General features: G+C 41.5%; 1 protein-coding gene across 13 annotated transcripts in view; it reads left to right on the top strand.

Annotated features, from left to right (window-relative positions):
* ALPK1 (alpha kinase 1) overlaps window positions 1-18,979 on the top strand; it is a 134,262-nt gene that overhangs the window by 96,467 nt on the left and 18,816 nt on the right. For 8 of the 13 annotated variants that reach the window (XM_053217060.1, XM_053217053.1, XM_053217055.1 and 5 more), the window contains 6 exons: window positions 4,138-4,336; window positions 13,311-13,370; window positions 13,908-13,952; window positions 15,059-15,145; window positions 16,443-16,519; window positions 17,635-17,730. In XM_053217060.1, coding sequence (XP_053073035.1) covers window positions 4,138-4,336; window positions 13,311-13,370; window positions 13,908-13,952; window positions 15,059-15,145; window positions 16,443-16,519; window positions 17,635-17,730 — 564 coding nt within the window. Of the gene's footprint in view, window positions 1-4,137; window positions 4,337-13,310; window positions 13,953-15,058; window positions 15,146-16,442; window positions 16,520-17,634; window positions 17,731-18,979 lie in introns of all 13 variants that reach the window. The other 5 variants (XM_053217058.1, XM_053217059.1, XM_027062689.2 and 2 more) reach the window with 5 other exon arrangements.

Raw genomic sequence — 18,979 nt, 5'->3', positions numbered from 1 at the left:
TTCACAAGATGGAAAAGTTCTGGAGATCTATTCCACAACAATGTGGATTAACACTAATGAACTGTACACTTAAAAATGATGAAGATGGTAAATTTCATGTTACATATTGTTTACCACAATAAAAAAAAATATTTTTAAAGATGCAGATTTGGGTTCTTGCCTGACCCTGACCCTCTGACTTTATAAATTTGGAAAGTCACTTAACCTCTCAACTTCAGTTTCCTTACCTTACTTAGATTTTATAGTTACTCTAAGTTTAACTGGGCTAATGCACGTGAATGTTTTTCATAAACTGGATGGTGCTACAATGATGGAAACCGTTTTTATCAGAGAGGTAAGGATTGAGAATCACCCTTGGAAAATAGCCTGTCACTAAACATTGCATCCCATGTAGGTAAACAATCACCCTAACGCTGAAGTGGGGCACCTACGAGAAGGGAGAACAGAACTAAACATTGAGCATACACCGAAGTGCAACCTCGAAGAGAGGGAACCCACTGTGGCTTGCTGAGTACCCTGCAGGATACATAGTTATGAGCAGGGTTGCAGGAAGAGTGCTGCACTTTCCAAGCAGACCTGTAAGGAAGCCTGGAAGTGGAACAGGCTGCCAGTTGTGCAGAGAACAGCTGAGGTTGCAAACTCACGGACTGTATCACGTACACCTCGCATACGAAGGACTCTTGATCAGGGACAGGCCTTACTGAACAGAGTAAGGCATACATAACACCATAAATTTTCCTTTCCATTTGATTTACGGTTTCTGCATGTCAAATGGCTGACTTGTTCTTGCTTCAAGATTTGTGTTTTTCAGATTGATGATTTACTTGACAATTCTCAATAGAAGTTTTGAGCATTGCAGTTTTAGTTTGTTTTTTGTTGTTGTTGTTGGAAAGAACAGAGGTTCGCTCAAACATATTCACAAAATGGGGTGCACATTATTATGAAAACATAATGGAACAATAAAGGAGGCCTGTAACTCTAAAAATGGCCCTCATGAAAAGGTAAATTTGGATTCAGAGCCATCATTCTTCAATCTTCACTCTGTCATTGCCCATAAATATGACTTAGCTACATTCTATTTTCTGCTTCTTTCTACCCTTCTATATTTCTTAGTTCAAATTTGAAAGTTCATTTTTTCAAGCCAGGCCACAGAGTCGTGGGGCCGGGTACTCTTGGGTTAACTTTGAGCTGGTGCGTGCGTGGGGAAATGGAGTCAAGGGCAAGTAGCAAAATGCATAGCTATTTCAAAGGCAGGGACCCTGGGCAAAGCAGTTTTCCTCAGACAGGGTTATGATATATCAGGCAATAATTAATGTTGGGATCTTTGAGAGGATCCAGGATTCCTTCCCTCCTGGATTCTGAGCAAGCTGAGAGAGAAAAAAAAAAAAAAGGAGGCAGAATCAGGTTAAACATTACTTTTAATTCTGATAAAGACTAAATTGAAAGACATAGCCTCAGGGGCACCTGGGTGGCTCAGTCAGTTAAGCCTCTGACTCTTGGTTTTGGCTCAGGTCACGATCTCATGGTTTTGTGAGTTTGAGCCCCATGTGCTGCCAGCACAGAGCCTGCTTGGGATTCTCTCTCTTTCTCTCTCTCTCTCTCTCTCTCTCTCTCTCTCTTTCTCTTTCTCTCTCACCCCCCCCCCCACCCCATCTCTCTGCCCCTCCCCGACTCGGGCTGTCTCTCTCAAAATAAACAAACAAACTTAAAAAAAAAAAGAAAGAAAGAAAGATATAGCTTCATATTAGAGTACAAGGGGTCTGCTAGCTGAACCCCTAAATTATGTAGACATCCTCATTCAATCACAGAAATTACTGAGGCAAGCAGAACACCACATAAAGGGTGGCTTTCTAGATTAGACTTATGATATGAAAGAGCAGAGAATCCTGTTTCCCTTAGACACCTGTTCCCAAGGAAACAAAAGAGAGAGAGAGAGAGAGAGAGAGAGAGAGAGAGAGGAGGTAAGCCAGACATGCCCAGTTTCTTCTTCCCAAATTTACCAGGTTAGTCATTCCACCTCCCCTGGGGCAGAGTGGGTAAAGAAAGAGGCCAGGTGTGCTACAGTAAGTAAGCTCCCTTCACGTGGAAAAAAAAAACATCAAAAGAAGACATCGTCCCCCCTAAAATATGGCATCAATACCACAATGAGAGCAGTGATCAATTTTAACAAAAGGATAAATATAAATGCAAATTATCACTTTCCAGACTTCATAAACACAGCAATAGCTTAAAAGCTTTAATGAGTTGAGAGCATCAGTATGAAAATAGAGGGCTTATTGTACTGGTTATTGGTAGGCTTTACCTGATGGATGAATACCTATAAATACAAATGTTATTTTCTATATGCTATAGATAAGCACACCAAAACATATATGCCGAAAGCCAAATCACATGAGTAAGCACCATAGATAGAATTCTGGAATGGGCCAGATATAAAAGTTTAGAACAGTGTTACTCACAGATACACAAGTATCAAATTACAACTCTGAAAGCACTGTTCCAAGCAGATTTTGAAAAGCAGAGATTATTCTCTCCCAGTTTGAATGTATCCTCTCTTACCTTAAATTTGTTAAAGTAGGGGTGCCTGGGTGGCTCAGTTGGTATCGGCTCAGGTCATGATCCTTTGGCTGGTGAGTTCAAGCCCGTGTCAGGCTCTGTGCTGACAGCTCAGAGCCTGGAGCCTGCTTTGGATTCTGTGTCTCCCTCTCTCTCTGCCCCTCCCCCACTTACACTCTCTCTCTCCCTTAAGAATAAATAAACATTTTTAAAAAATTTAAATTTGTTAAAGTAAATCATGCTTCAGACCAGCAACTCTAACAACATTGATTACATATTTGGTATTTATGGCATCACTGCAAGTATCAGATAATTGATGTCCAACTCCTGTTTTCTTAAAATAAAGTCAGTGCAACCTGGGATTTGGACCTGGACTTCCTGTGTTCAAATCCTCCCTCTTAGTCAGAGGTCATGCGACCTTGGGCATGTTACTTAACCCCTGTGAGTCTCAGGTTTCCTGCCTGTTAGGATTGTTGTAAAGAGTGAGTGAATTAGTACATGGCATGCACTTTGCACTGTGCCCAGTACCTAGTTTTTATCCAAGAAATGTTAGTACTTCGGATTATGTAGCAGTGCTTTGTGTAGTAACATCGTGCTAGGAAAATAAGCAAGGCTTTCAGGGCTTTATATGTGAGTTCACATGCTCAGAAAACACAGCTTGATTTAGTTTAGTAAATGGAGAAAGTACTGCTGGGTGGGAAACTCATTTATGCTAGTAGCTACAAGGCTTTGAGTGTCTTTAATGTAACACCTCACAAGACCAAAAGATGTTTCCCACAATTCTGCCTCATTTATCTCATTCTTTATGTTACACTTTCATTTCCTGCCTGTTTTCTTCTTTTTCTTGTTGTATTCCTTAACTACATATAAATCAAATGTTTAAAATGTTACCTAAAATTTTGTATTTCCTCTTAATTACAATGTAGGCATTAAATGAAGCAGAGTGTGGTGAATTGATGTGGAACCCTCTTCTAGATGTTACCATGACTGAAAGAACCAGCTAGCATAACAATATGTGTAGTGTAATCTCATTTATGAGAGAGAAAAGGAGGGAGAAGAGAAGGGGGGGGGCGGGAGAGAGCAAGGCAAGACAAGGAATCAATTAATGCCTAAACACACATAAAAGGGTAGAAGTTTCTAGAAGGATTGCTCTGACACCAACCATTATGAGGAAGAATGAGAATGAGCTTGGGGGCAAGGAGGGTAAAAACTAATGTAAAGAGTCGACTAACTAAGGGGTACTTTTCATTTTTACCTTGTGTTTGAATTTTCTAATAACAGGAAATATGCATTTAGCACTTGTATAATTTTAGAACCGTAGTGGGGGAAATGAAAGAAATATTTTCTGTCCCAGTTGAATTGGATTTTTCCTTTTTTCCATTATTCCATTTCCAAAAAAATTTATTTTTTTTCTTTTAGTTCGGCCGCCCAAGAAAGTATGTTTCTCCCCCTAGTTCTGGGTTTTGTTGCTCTTGTTTCAACAAAAACACCTAGAGATTAAGCTTGGTGTCACGGCTGCCTTCTTTTTGCGCCGGGCGCGGCTTCTGTCTGGTTCATGACGTCCCGTGGATGTCCCTCCAGGCGTCCTTGAAAGCCTCCATCCTCGCCCGCGACTGCGCCACGGCTGCTGCCATTGTGTTCTTAAGCGACCGGTTCCTGTACGGGCTCGACGTGTCGGGCAAGCTCCTGCAGGTCGCCAAAAGGCTCCACAAGTTGCAGCCGGGAACGCCAATTGCTCCGCAGGTGGTCATTCGCCAAGCCCGACTCTCGGTCAACGCAGGTAGGCCTCCTCCCGCCGGCCCGGGGCGTCCAGCCGCGGGCTCGCCTTCCCTCCGGGGCTACTTGACTTCCGCGGGGGAGTGCGGCGGGCACCCGGGCCCGCGGGCCATCTTTTCAAGCTGAGGGCTCTCCCCGCCCCCGGCCCGCGATGCCCTTCCACCCGCCTCTTGCCAGCACAAAGGCCCTGGCATAAAGGGTTTCAGAGCCAAAAGCGGTAGAGAAAATTGTGAAAGGGTGTGGAAAATACTAATTGGAGCTTTTGTCTTCTAACAAATCTGTCCTGCTGCTTTCAAACAGGGGTATCTGAATTGCTATACTTCTGACCAAGAGCCTTTAAAAAGCAGATTAAAATTCTACTATTTTCTCTTAGTTCTCCTGTCTCCTTTCTGCAGGGCCACTTGACTATGCTAACAATAGAGCTGACAAACCCACTGAAGTAATTTGAGGGTTTTTTCCATCCCTGGGAACACCGGTACAGTACCTGATTAGGCCTTAAAGTATCTTTTTTTTTTTCCTTCTGTCACTTTGAATGAAATGAAAAATGAGGCTGACATTCTAACTTAGGATGTAATGTAGAGGGGGGTTGGAGGGGAAAGAGACCTGCTATGCATTACAGTGAAGTTTACTTCTATAGCATTTTGAATTATTTAAGTTACTGATAACCATGAGGTTTAGAAATGTGTAGCCTGCTATTCTCACTTCTAAGAGTGAAAGAATAAAGGACAGAAGTAGAAAGCAAGTTGCCCTTCCCGGACTGGCTCAGTTTTTTAAATTGATTTTAGCTATTGTTGCTGTTTTTAATAAGCCTGGCCTGCAAGGAGTTAAAATATCTTTACTTCACTTCCTTTGAAAAGGAACTGTACTGACTATACTAAATGGGACAATTGTTGGATGCAGAGAGGCACAGAGATAAAAGGACATGAGAGAAATGGGCTTGTGGAGGTTAACTTTTCAAAAGCCCAAGTTCATTCACTTTCAAGTTCTTGCAGCTGTGCGTAAATTGTGTCCATGTTGGTTACTCTTCTAGAGTAACTGCAGGGACGGAGTGGAACTTAGGAAAACTTCCTTCCTTCCAAAATCCCTGATCTTGGACATTTTACAGTGTTTTGAGTTTATAATGTTTGGGGGATGAGGAAAACCTAGCAACTAATGTTCCTTCTGATGGCATCAGATGGCGATGATGTGTGTGTGTAGCACTCTGTGGGGAGGACAGAATGATGAAGGCCGGGCGTGCACAGGCAGACTTCCATATTGGTTCTTCTCAGTTGGAACTTGGAAGAGTTAATGTGACCTCGTTTCTGGTATACGGAATTGCTATGGTGGGACATAGAAATTGAGGTCAAGTGGTAAGCAGGCCTGTTGATAGCTTTGCTTTACACAGCCAAACCGAACTTTTCACTGGTTCATTTTGTTGTTTCTCTCAGGCTTCCAACTATGATAACAACTAAGCCTAGATATCATCATGAGCAGTATGCTCCTCTGTTCACATATCGTACACCTTAGATAAAATCCTAGATCTTACTCCCCAACAGTTGGGTTGTCTTTTCCTCAAAGAAACTACCAAAAGAGCCACAAGAACACAAACACAGCCTTGGTTAAGTGAAGACAGTAAAACCTTGGTTTGCGAACATAATTTGTTCTGGAAATATGCTTGTAATCCAAAGCACTTGTATATCCAAGCGAATTTCCCCATAAGAAATAATGGAAACTCAGATGATTCGTTCCCTAACCCAAACATATTCATATAAAAATGATTACAGTACTGGAATAGAATACAAAATAATAAAGAAAATACAAAATATAAAGAAAAACAAATTAACCTGTACTTACTTTGAAAACCTTCATGGCTGGTGTGAGGGAGACTAGAGGAGGGTTACTGTGTAGGATGACTTTCACTATCAGTAACAGAATCACTGCTATCTAGTGGCTCCATGGAATCTTTTTCTTTTCATGCAACTTTAATAAGGAACCTATCCAAGGACACTTGCTTTTGCCTCCTTTTGAGGATTTCGCTGAAATGTGACATCCCATTGTTGTTAAACAGATTCATCGTTCACACGGCTACAGCCTTATTCGGGTGGTGCTTTTCTGTAAAATTTTGTACTGCTTCCCATATTTTACACATCTCCCTAATCTCATTTGAGGTGAGGGATTCCTCTGCCTTTTTTTCCTCCTCCTCTGCAGACGAGACAAGACACAGACTTCTTATAAAATCTTGAAGTTTTGGCCACTCGCATACCTCATTTGACCTTCTCCACGATTTCCTTCTCAACTTCCACCATAATCATCTCCTTCTTCTTACCACCTTTCTTTTCAAACTTTTTCTGCATGGGAGCCATTGTATATGCTCGCATGGATGTTAACTACAGTACAGCATTAATAAACTCTTGTCATATACCATATTTAATGTAACTGGCAATAAGGCAGCAGAGGAAAGAGTCTATATCTGCAGGCGGCCTGACCTAGAATGAAGCAAAGCATTCCTAAGCTTACTCTTGTATGGAAAAGCAAAGGACTGTCCATAGGTGCTTTGAAGTGACAAATAATACACTATCGCCAGGTGTGGGCACCTTCCAACGTTCTAAAAAATCACTGATTTCTGCCAAACACTATGGTCTGAGACCTAGCTTCCGACCATGGGAGAAGATCACCCACAGTCCCGCAGAGAGAGAGAAGAACCATTGGCTCAGTTGTGATAATGTGACATTCTACTTGTATTGCAAGACATTGCTCATTTATCAAGTTAAATTTTATTAGAAATGTTTGTCTTGGGGAACACTCACAGAGCAAATTATTTGCAATCCAAGGTTTTACTGTATTTGTGAATTTCTGCCCTCAAACAACTCTTGAGCCTCCCCCTACACCAGATGTCTCAAAGAGAGAGAGAGACTTAGAGCAGGGGTGGTGTCCTGGTAAAGAAGGTGCCATGGAAAGGGGTCTCCATCCTCAGCACCTGGGACTCTTGGGTCAGAAGAGTGAGATGCCTATATGATATTATAAGGAGTAAGGAAGAGGAATAAAGGTAATATGAGGGGACAGCACGGCCCTACTGTTACCCTTCCTGATATCCACCCAAAACACATTCCAAGGGTGGGGGCATTTCAACATGTGGGGTTTCACAGGCAATGGAGGGCATCGTGAGCCTGCTCAGCTCACTCTTGCCTAAAATTAGGAGGCCAAACCTTTTAAGCCATAAATAGAGATAAAGGTTAAAATTTCCAGTTCCATCAACATGGAGCAGTAAGCACGCATAGAATCTTCTCCCATTACATAAATATTGTGAATAATTTTTTTTTAAGCGCTGGAAATACAGAAAGTGTTCAAAGTTATAACAGTGGACTACTGCTCATGACACTATAGCCGGAGGGGTTTACACTTGGATGTGGTCCTAGGGGAAGGGACTGTCATTTTAATCCTCATGCAAGGACAAGAGACAGCACCTTGGGCCTATGTGAGGAGTGAAATATTTACATAAAGCTGGAATTCTTAAAGGTGTGCACAGCTATGTGTGGGGACTGAACAGTTCCACCAGCTCTTCCACGGAAGTGGCAAGGAAGCTTGCTCTCTGCCCAAGCTCTGGGTGGAGGCCAAAAAAAAATCTCCCCAAACAAATGAAAACCCCAAGACGTGAGTGTGCCAAACGTGACTAGGGAGTCTCAATTTACCCTACCCGTAAGAGAGGGAATCCCCCCAAGTAATTAACAGAAAAAAACAGTTTAGTACTTACATTTTGGGGGCCCAGCAGAATATCAAGTACAAAACTATGCTCTAGAGAAACATCCACAGTCCAGGAGTGTAGGAATTCCACAGGAGAATATGACTTGCTGAAGATGCCCTCGGATTAAACTGTATAAGCAACGAAGGAAATGAAACATGGGAGAGAAGAACATTGTGTACCATACACAGGAAACATGGCACTCCAAAACAAAATATAAAAGTAGAACAACTTAAAAGACTCATATGGCTTTTTTTTTTAATGTTTATTTATTTATTTATTTATTTTGGAGAGAGAGCACAAGCAGAGGAGGGGCAGAGAGAGAGGGAGACACAAAATTTGAAGCAGGCTCCAGGCTCCGAGCTGTCAGCACAGAGCCCAAAGCCCCTTGTATGGCTTTCTTTTTTTTTTTTTTTAAGTCTGTTTGTTTGTTTGTTTGTCTTGAGATAGAGTGTGTGAGTGGGGGAGTGGCAGAAAGGGTGAAAGAATTCCAAGCAGGCTCCGTGCTGGCAGCGTGGCCCAACGTGGATCAGGCTTGAACACACAAACCATGAGATCATGATCTGAGCCCAAATGAAGAGTTGGATGCTTAACCAAGTCACCCCTGTGCCCCAAGACTCATATGACTTTAAAAAATCATATGTTTAAAGAATAGAACACAGGGGTGCCTGGGTGGCTCAGTCAGTTAAGTGTCTGACTTCGGCTCAGGTCATGATCTCATGGTTAACGGGTTCGAGCCCCGTGTCGGGCTCTGTGCTGACAGCTCAGAGCCTGGAGCTTGCTTCAGATTCTGTGTCTCCCTTTCTCTCTGCGCCTAGCCCACTCTCACTCTGCCTCTCTCTCTCTCTCTCTCTCTCTCTCTCTCTCAAAAAGTAAATAAACAAAAAAATAATAATAAAAAGAACACAACAGGAAAAGAAAATGATTCACTGGTTTTAAAAAGAACTTAAGAGAGCTTGCAGGAAAAAAAAATACAGCAATTAAAATTAAAAATCAGTGTGGTTGTCAGAAAGTTTAGTAATTGGTAGGAAATTGCCTACAAGGCAGGCACAGCATATAAGTTTCTTTTTTTGTAGCTACAGGCTACAAGAATGCAACCATACAGTGATGGCTAGAAAGAGCCAAAAACCCAGCAGCTCTCCCAGTTGGCGGTGATGCTTTCCGAATCTCAAGTGCTGATAAGGACACCACCTGCCAAACAAGCTGCTTAAACTGAGGTGAATTCAATAAAATAGATTATTAGAAAAATGAAAGGAAAAAAAAAAACAAAAGAGACCTAAAACTTTAAGTCCAAAGTATTTATTATTAGGTTGAAGAGTCACAACATTACTTTGGCAAAAGATAAAAAAAAAATTTCTAAATGTTCACTCTCCATTTTTCACTTAATCTCATCTCAGATCAATGATAAAAACTCACAAATGGCGGTGCTTCCCAAACTTTGATGAGGCACCTGGAGAGCTTACTGAAAATGCAGATCCTGATTGAGTAGGTCTATGGCAGGGTCTCAGAGTCTGCGTTTCCAACCAGCCCCCAGACAACACTGATGCTGCTGTTCCCCGAACCTCACTTGACCAGCAAAGGACTATCCAAAGACTCTAAATATGCGCCCGCCTGCTCCCGGTGAGTGGTAACAACCTCCCAGTAAAGATCAATTTCCTAGGCCAGTTTCTCAGGTGCTCCATCCCCCTAACTGACCTACCTGAAATGTGTTCCTGCAGCAGGTCAAATGGCGGGAGAGAAAATGATGGACCTGGGTGTTATATTTAAGGAAAATCCTGAGAATGAAGCATATAGAGTTAGGTGGATGCAAATATGAAAGCGGCATTTTAAAAACTTGGAGAAGGGGCGCCTGGGTGGCTCAGTCGGTTAAGCGTCCGACTTCGGCTCAGGTCATGATCTCACAGTCCGTGAGCTCGAACCCCGCGTCAGGCTCTGTGCTGGCAGCTCAGAGCCTGGAGCCTGCTTCGGATTCTGTGTCTCCCTCTCTCTCTGACCCTCCCCCATTCATGCTCTGTCTCTCTCTGTCTCAAAAATAAATAAACATTAAAAAAAATTTTAAAAATAAAAAAAATAAAAACTTGGAGAAATAGAATGTAAAAAACATAATAGGACTTCCGGGAGAATTGACTGGAATCGAAGGAAAAAATGTGTCTTTGAGCACAAAAGGTGGACCCAACCTTGAGCAAAAAAATTTTTTAATAAAAAATCACCCAGACACAAAACTACAGAAAATCAAACAATGAGGAAATCTTAAAGGAAACAAGAAAAGACAGATTATTTATATGGGAACTATATTTAGACTGAAAAAAGCATCTTATCAGGAATAAGAGTCCAGAAAGCAATGAAATCTACCAAAAAAAAAAAAAAATTGAGAGGAAATAGCTTTTCAGCCTAGAATTTTATACTCAGCAAAAATCATCATTCAAAAGTGAGGACAAAATTCACATTTTCAGACAAAGACTAAAAATAATTATTATTCTCAAGACATCTCTCTCACGCACACACACATTAAAGAACGTGTGTTGTTAAGGAGGAAGTTGAATCTATACAGATTGAGTAGGAGATTCAAAAAGCAATGGTAAAGAAAGAATTGGTAAATGCATAGGTCAAACTAACTAAAAGCAAAATAAAAGGAAATTGTATGGTAGTATCACTTACATAATTTATCAGGTGCAAAAATCTTAAAATAATATCAAATTGACCAGTATTGTATTAAATTAATAATAATACATTACAGTAAAGGAAGGCTATTATCTGTTTATTCCGGAAACATAAGGATGGTTAATGTTTAAAAGTTGATCCATTCACAGGCTCCTGGGTGGCTCAGTTGGTTAAGCATCATACTTCAGCTCGTTGGGATCTTGCAGTCTGTGAGTTCAAACCCCACGTTGGACTCTGTGCTCACAACTCACAGCCTGGAGCCTGCTTTGGATTCTGTGTCTCCCTCTTTCTCTTCCCCTCTCCCACTCATTCTCTCTCTCTCTCTCTCTCTCTCTCTCTCAAAAATAAATGAACAAAAAATTTCTTTAAAAAAATAAATAAAAATTGATTCATTCAGGGTTGCCTGGCTGGCTCAGTTGGTAAAGCATGTGACTCTTGATCTTGGGGTCATGAGTTCAAGCCCCACATTGGGTGTAGGGCTTACTACAAATGATGATAATAATAATAATTGATTCATTCAATTCACCTAATGGACAGAATAAACAAGAAAACTATGTGTTCACCTAAATTGATGTGAGAAGTGTTTTATAAAATGTTAACCCATTTAGATTGAAAATACAAACTAGAGTTAGAGATGTTATTGGTCAGCTTCCAGTCAGGAGTCAGAAACAACACAATAATTTGAAAAAGGAAAGTTCAGCATAAAAGAGTTATTAACTATATCAGGAGATTAATGAGGGATTGGCTAGTAAGTAGTAAAGAAGACTCTGAAGAATACAGGATAAGCAGTTATAAGGAGCAGCCACTATCCCTTATACTGAAAGCATATGAGAAAAAGTTCACAAGAGCACAGCCAGGCACACCAGGGCCATGATCAAGACCTTGTTGGAGAAGGCACCGCCATGACTCACTGGATGGTAGAGAGGTCAAGGAGTTTCCATGCCAGCAGAACTCACTGGAAATCCACCCTCTGGGGTGCCGAGGGACGCCATCCACAGAGAGGTGCCACCACAAAGCAGCTCTTATGGAACACCAGGGGGAAACATTCATGGAGCCGTGCCTCACTGGCAGGCAGCACTCACTCCACTGTGAAGTCACCTGAGAGGATGCTGCAGGAACCTGCTGGCTGCTGGGTGCCGCTGACCTTTGAGGAGCCAGGTGCTGGAGAAGCCACCTGTGTTGTAGGAAGAAGGCACAGGAGAAGCCAGGATCGCTGCAGGAGGCAGGCATTGGAGAAGCTGTATGCACGGCAGGAGCCTGGCAAGAATGGCACACTACATGAGGAAGAGAAGCATCTTCCCCTTGCAGTGTCTCTCCATGCCATCTTTTATTTTTTTTAACGTTTATTTATTTTTGAGAGAGAGACAGACAGAGTGTGAGCAGGGGAGGGGCAGAGAGAGGGAGACACAGAATCAGAAGCGGGCTCCAGGCTCTGAGCTGTCAGCACAGAGCCCGACGCAGGGCTCGAACTCACAAACTGTGAGATCATGACCTGAGCCGAAGTCAGATGTTAACCGACTGAGCCACCCAGGAGCCCCCTCTCTCCACACCATCTAATGACAAAGCTGGCAAAGGAGAAATATTTACAAGGTCCATTCCCATTATTGCAAAGCAGGCAATAAAGGATGAATTTGAAGCTGAAAGGCAATAAACTGATAGCTGCACAAGAGGGAACTTCTTAACCTGATAAAAAGGAAGCAACCGGAAACCTTTGGCAAAACTACTGATGGAAAATTAGGAATATTCCTTTTAAAATCAAGTCAAGAAAAAAATGCATCTTGTTATCACTTCTGTTTGATCGTAAACTGGAAGTCCTCCCAATGCAATGAAAACAGAAAAAGAAATAAGAGGTATAAAGATTAGAAATGAATAAACACGATTAGCAGGATTTGTGCAGTGTGATTGCCCACATAGAAAACTTCAAGAAATACACAGATTATTAGAATTAAGACATTCAGCAAATGTGGCAAATGCAAATCAATATGTTTTAAAACTACCCATCCTTATATATCAGCAAAACCTAATTAGAAAATACAACTTTTAAGAAGAAAGATACCTTTGGTAAAATTTATTTACATAGGTATTTCAAGTTATTGCTCTCTTTCCAAACATTGGAATGAATAAATTTTAATCAGGACCTAACTCATGATTTCAGAAAGTGGTTTTCCCCTTCTCTCCTTCCTTCTGTCTTTATTTCCTTCCTTCCCTCCCTCCTTCCTTCCTTCCTTCCTTCCTTCCTTCCTTCCTTCCTTCCTTCCTTCCTTCCTTCCTTCCTTTCAATAGTCTTGTTCACAGAAAGAAGACACAATGTTTTACAATGGTTTATCTTTATTTTTCAAGCCTTATTCTATATGAATGAGTGTGTGTGTGTAAATCTAATTGCCATTTCAGATACTGTGCAACTTCCCATCTCACCGATTCCTGGAAATGTCATCTTTCTCTTCACTTTGGTATATGATGTCGTTATTGCTGTTAAATTTTAAAATAGCATGTTTCCAAGAGAGGTAACAGTGTGTTAACCTTAGAGCTTAAACTACTAGTAGTATTGAAGGCACATGTTCAGGTACTAATTGTGTGGCATTTGGTTGCTTCTTTTCAGGGAAACTTTTAAAAGCAGAATATATCCTGAGCAGTCTAATAAGCAACAATGGAGCAACAGGTAAGGTGCTTTCCTATCTTCACAACGACCTTCACCTGCAGTCCCTTCTGGAGTTCTAGTTTACAAGCACCTGAATGACCTAATAGTTGCTGTAGACCAGATGTCTCCAGAACTAGCTAGGACTGACTTTGCCATCAGTGAATGAAGTAGCTTTGGTCAAGGAGCTTATTTCTCTGTGTCTTCATTTTCTGTAATTAAAAATGAAAGCAAAACAGAACAACCAAAGCTCCTAAACTTCTGGGCTTATTGTAGAGTGTACTATCTAAGAACAATATGCTGTTAAAGCAGGTAACTCTGTGGGCCTCAGGAGGGGCTCAGTAGCAACCTTTAGGAGAATTGTAAATGGCGATAAAGTCTGTAAGTTGAGAAAAATATATTTATGGCTTTATGTATTAAGTGGTTTGGAAAGTAAATTTGATTTTGCTATGTATGTACTTTCAGAAAAACTTATTTTGAAATGGATTTCTTTCAATATTTAATCATACATGAAAGGAAGCAAGTACTAATAGTTCGGCAACAAATCATTTATTCCTTCAGATATCTTGTCTGAAATTCTGGGCGTTAAAGACAACAAGTTTCCCAGTAAGTTGAACACAACCTCCAGTAGACTTTTAAGCTCAGTCTGCTTGGATATAAGGTCCCAAGCACCTTGAAACTTGTAGACATTCCAGTGGAGAGGTGGTTTGGAATATCGATATTGACCACATACCCATCATTTGTGTCCACCATCACTAACCTATGATATACACACTTCCATCTTCTACACCACATATGCAGACGCGCGCGCACACACACACACACACACACACACACACAGATTAAAAGCTGGGGAGAAAATAGGGTGATGTGACAGAGAATCAAGGGGGTATAGTAATGAGTTTGATTCTGTTTTTGGTGTTTGCCCACTGACAGTTTTCAGACCCCAGCCTTCTGCCACCCACTTTGTCCCACAACTGGACAGGCTGGGGCGGGGGGGGAGGGTTGCTTTTTGGTTTGTTTTAAACCTACTCAGCAGTAAACCAGGCATAGCTTGTGGGAGACTTCACCCCAGCCCACACCCTAATCACAATAAAAACCAAAGCCACTCACCACTCTATTCACACAAGTCAAATGAACCAGCTTGGGTGCCTGTCTCCTCTCCTCAGAAAGACTCATTATGTGAGTACTAAATCTTTTCATATCTTGGGGTGTGTGTGTGTGTGTGTGTGTGTGTGTGTGTGTGTGTGTGTGTGCGTGCACAACCATCAGTCTCAACCTACAAACTAAATTTTGGGTGGATGGAAAGGATCCCACCCTCCATTAGGCAACCACAAGACAGTGGGGTAGTACTATGGTAAATCAATCTGGGGGGCTTGGAGGCAATAGCATTGAGGCTGAGACCTGAAGTAGAAGGAGCTGGTCTCCTCAGGAACCATGCCATGGCAGAGCACAGTCAGTTGGGAGACTTGGAGACCAGACAGGAGTTCAAGTGAGAAGTAGGATTCTCGGTATTCACATACAAGTTCTGTGAAGGCTTGTATGTTATAGCAAGGAGTTTGGACCTTTCTCAATGTAGAGAAGAGATGTCTCTCAAACCTGTATCACATGTGCTCATGAAGGCTTCGGTGAAATTAGTTTCGTTTTACCAGGCTCTTTACTTGATAACTAGGAGCTGAAACTACTTTTCTTTTTTCCCTCTTTTGTTGTAGGTACCTGGCTGTACCGAAACGAAAGTGACAAGATCCTGGTGCAGTCAGTCTGCATACAGATCAGAGGGCAAATTCTGCAAAAGCTAGGTACGGTCATCAAACATTCGCTGCTCTCAGGGCTCATTTACAAAGTCTGGCTACGAGATATTACTGTGGAATTTTCTCATTGTATCTGGTTCAAATTGCTAATCCTCACTTAGTTTCCTCATCGAAAAGAAAATGACATTTGAGATCCCAGGAGTGTTATGAACATTAATAAAACAAAATATTTTCTGTTGAATTGTGTTAAAGAAATGTATAGTTGTACACTGTGGTATTAACCATAGGATTCTTGGTAATAATTCTGGCATCTGACTTTCAGTTCTACAGGACTCTATGTGATAAGAGGGACACCTTATTCTAAACCACCCTGACACCTTACCCATTCACTCCTCAGAGGGCATTCCCCAGGTTGTAAGGCAAAATTTATAGAATGCTCGTTGTGCTTTATTTTTTTTTCTTTCTTTTAATGTTAAGGGTATACCTTAAAAAAATGCCCTTAAAGCTCCCAAAGGATGGTTAAAAGGAGGGAAAACAAACAAGGAAAAAAGATAATACGGCCAGCAATTACCAAGAGCTCTGCGGTAATAGGCTCAGAACTGTTAGACCTCAGGTTCAGATGGGCCACGAGGCAAGTACACCTGAAATGCGTAGAATGCTAGTTGTGCTTTAAAATGCATGGCCCTACCCTGCTGTTTATGGTCCATCAAGCCTGAGTGGCTTGCCAACAGCCCACGAAAGGGTCTCTGGCACTGTCCCCACAGACAGGGCAACCTGGACATCAGAGGTTCCCAGGAGGGGTCCTGAGGAGGGACACAGGGCAGCGGCTATGCTGTCAGCTGGAGGGAAGAAGGAACTACTGGGGAGCCGCTGGGGGCCCTGTGGGCTTCTTAGACTGTCCCCAAGCCCTTTGCTCACCTGAACGTGGAAGACTTTAAAAAACAACAAAAAGGAAAAATAAAAAGGAGCTGCAGGTGCTCAAATAAATTACTTAATTAAATAAAATGCAAACTAAGGTGTTTGAAAATGTTAGCATAGAATGGTAATTATTCTTGTAAATACTGTATTTAATTATTTTTATGTTAATGTATTATATATGATATATAATATTTTTTTACTGTTTTCCTGTGAAAGGGAAGCATTATCTGTATTATATCAGCTGGAAAAATATGTTGCTGTTTTTCCAGCAGATTGGCATTTGCTGATTGCTCTCAATCTAATCCAGCCCTAAATTTTCCTAACGGGAGCCAGTGAATCTTCTTTCTGTATTAGTTTTCAAAAGTATTTTCTAGCACAATGCACAGATACTAGCAGTTTGTCTCATCTCTCTCCCTTTTTTTTTCAGGGATGTGGTACGAAGCAGCAGAGGTAATATGGGCCTCAATCATAGGGTATTTGACCCTTCCTCAGCCAGATAGAAAGGTGGTTTATCTAGTGCTTTTTTTCCTCTCCTATCCTACATTTGTCTTTGGATGATTATCTCCTTGTGGCATAATGCAGTGTATTGTTTATCAATTTTATTGGTCCTATTTTTATTGATTCTACATGGGCATAGGACCACGAACACTTGGTAATTTCCTCTTGTGTCTTGCTCCGTCCCCAATCACAGCCAGACTCCTGGCATGTATGTAGTGTTTTCACGTTTATTTCTAACTATCTTTTTTTTTAATTTTTTTAAATGTTTTTATTTATTTTTGAGACAGAGGGAGACAGAGCAGAGTGGGGGAGGGGCAGAGAGACAGAGAAACATAGAATCTGAAGCGGGCTCCAGGCTCTGAGCTGTCAGCACAGAGCCCGAAGCGGGGCTCAAACTCACAGAGAGTGAGATCATGACCCAAGCCAAAGTCGGACGCTCAACCGACTGAGCCAAATCTATTTATATTTTTATTTCTATTATTCATTTACCCATTTCTTTTATTATATATTTAGCCTTTGCCTGATTCCACAGCAAAGTTGAGATAACCAAGCTGCTTATATGTAAAATCATTTTCCCTCCATTGAGTGAGCAGACTCCAATCCAAGAAATTTGAGAGGCACCATTTGCTTTCCTACTTAATGTTTTCATTCTCTGTACCTCTGTAAGAGTATTCTCCTCGTTAACTGGAGCACTGCGTTATCACCTGTATCAGCAATGCCACCACCTACAGCCCTTTTCCCACACAGACAGAATGGGATGCGAGGACGCATGCTTGGGCCAATCCTTTAAGCCTCTAGCAGTATGAAGAAGTTAGTGTTGACAGTCCAGTAAAGCCCAACTAAGAAATAGCTGTGTTTACACTCAGGATCTGATGATCTTTCAAGCCTGTGGCATCCAGTTTAGAAGTATTTCCGCTGTCAGAATAACAAGAAGGAGGAGGAGGGGAAAGAGGAGGAGGAGGGAGAGGAGCAAGAGGAGGGGGAAGAGAGGAGAAGCAGAAGCAGCAACAGCAGCAACAATATTTCATATGGAGGACTAGTCATGGCCTTCAGGCCTTGAGATGAGACCAGTAATGGACCTTGAATTCCTAATCTGTGTTCTGTTTGTATTTTTCTTACAGGGTATTTCCACATCACTAGGTATACTGGCAGACATCTTCATTTCCATGAGCAAAAATGATTATGAGAAGTTTAAAAACAATCCACAAATTAACTTGGTAATTATCACTTGGTCCAGAATGGCATCACCTACAAAACTGCCAGCGTTCTTGGTGCTTGGTTTATCAATCTCATTCTCTTTCCGGGAGTCAGGGAGCACAGTGTCTCCCCTCTTCAAGTAACATGAACAGTCCTGGGGACAATTTCTATGGTGTCCTATTTGGCTTGATTATCGTAGCACCTAGCACAGTACCACACATACAGAGGGTACTAAAAAAATTAAAAATGACAAGTAAAAGAATGAATAAATATCATCAAAGTGATAAATGCTTTGAACCCCACTGATTTCTTTCAGAAAGAAATCAGAAAAATAAACTGAGGTCCGGACAAATTAAGTGACCTCTAATTCAGATTATCACAGAATTCGGTTTCCACACTTGGCCCATCTCAGTGATAAAGTAAAGGGATAACAATTATAAAACTTTAATTGCCCTCTGTTCAAATCAGAGCATCTGTCACTTGTCTAGATTCTTAATAATGAGGGCTACTGGGGCACCTGGGTGGCTCAGTGGGTTAAGCGTCCAACTTCAGCTCAGGTTATGAATTCACAGTTTGTGGGTTTGAGCCCTGCATTGGGCTCTGTGCTGATAGAGCAGAGCCTGGAGCTTGCTTCAGATTCTGTGTCTCCCTCTCTCTGCTCCTCCCCCCCACCCCCCCCAACACTCACGCTCTCTCTCTCTCTCTCAAAAAGCAAACATTTAAAAAAATTTAAATAATGATTACTAATTTTTATATATTCCTTTATGATTCAAAAAGTATGTGAGTGTATGTGTGTGTATGTGTGTATATATATATATATATACATATATATATATACACACATGTATATATGTATATGAGCTCCACAAAACCCTATGAAGTAGGTAGAGCAAAATATATCATTCCGATTTTAGAGAAAAATAAACTGAGGTCCAGACAAATTAAGTGACCTCATAGTTTGCACACTAGGTAGGAAGGAAACTAGGAGCAGAACTCAGGTCTCTGTCCAGTTTGGAGCATCAACATAGACATTGAGCTGCTCTCCTGCACTGCACTGATACTGAAATTATTTTTTTAAGTTTATTTATTTTGAGAGAGATACAGCACAAATGGGGGAGGGGCAGAGAGAGGGAGAGAGGGAGAATCCCAAGCAGGCTCCACACTGGCAGGACAGAGCCCAATGCGGGGCTCGAACTCACAAATGGTGAGATCATGACTGGAGCTAAAATCAAGAGTCAGATGCCTAACAGACTGAGCCACCTGGCACCC

Source organism: Acinonyx jubatus, chromosome B1 (genome assembly GCF_027475565.1).
Source record: "Acinonyx jubatus isolate Ajub_Pintada_27869175 chromosome B1, VMU_Ajub_asm_v1.0, whole genome shotgun sequence".
NCBI lineage: Eukaryota > Metazoa > Chordata > Mammalia > Carnivora > Felidae > Acinonyx > Acinonyx jubatus.
The sequence above is the reverse complement of the archived record's forward strand: the minus strand, read 5'-3'. Positions and strand labels throughout refer to the sequence as shown.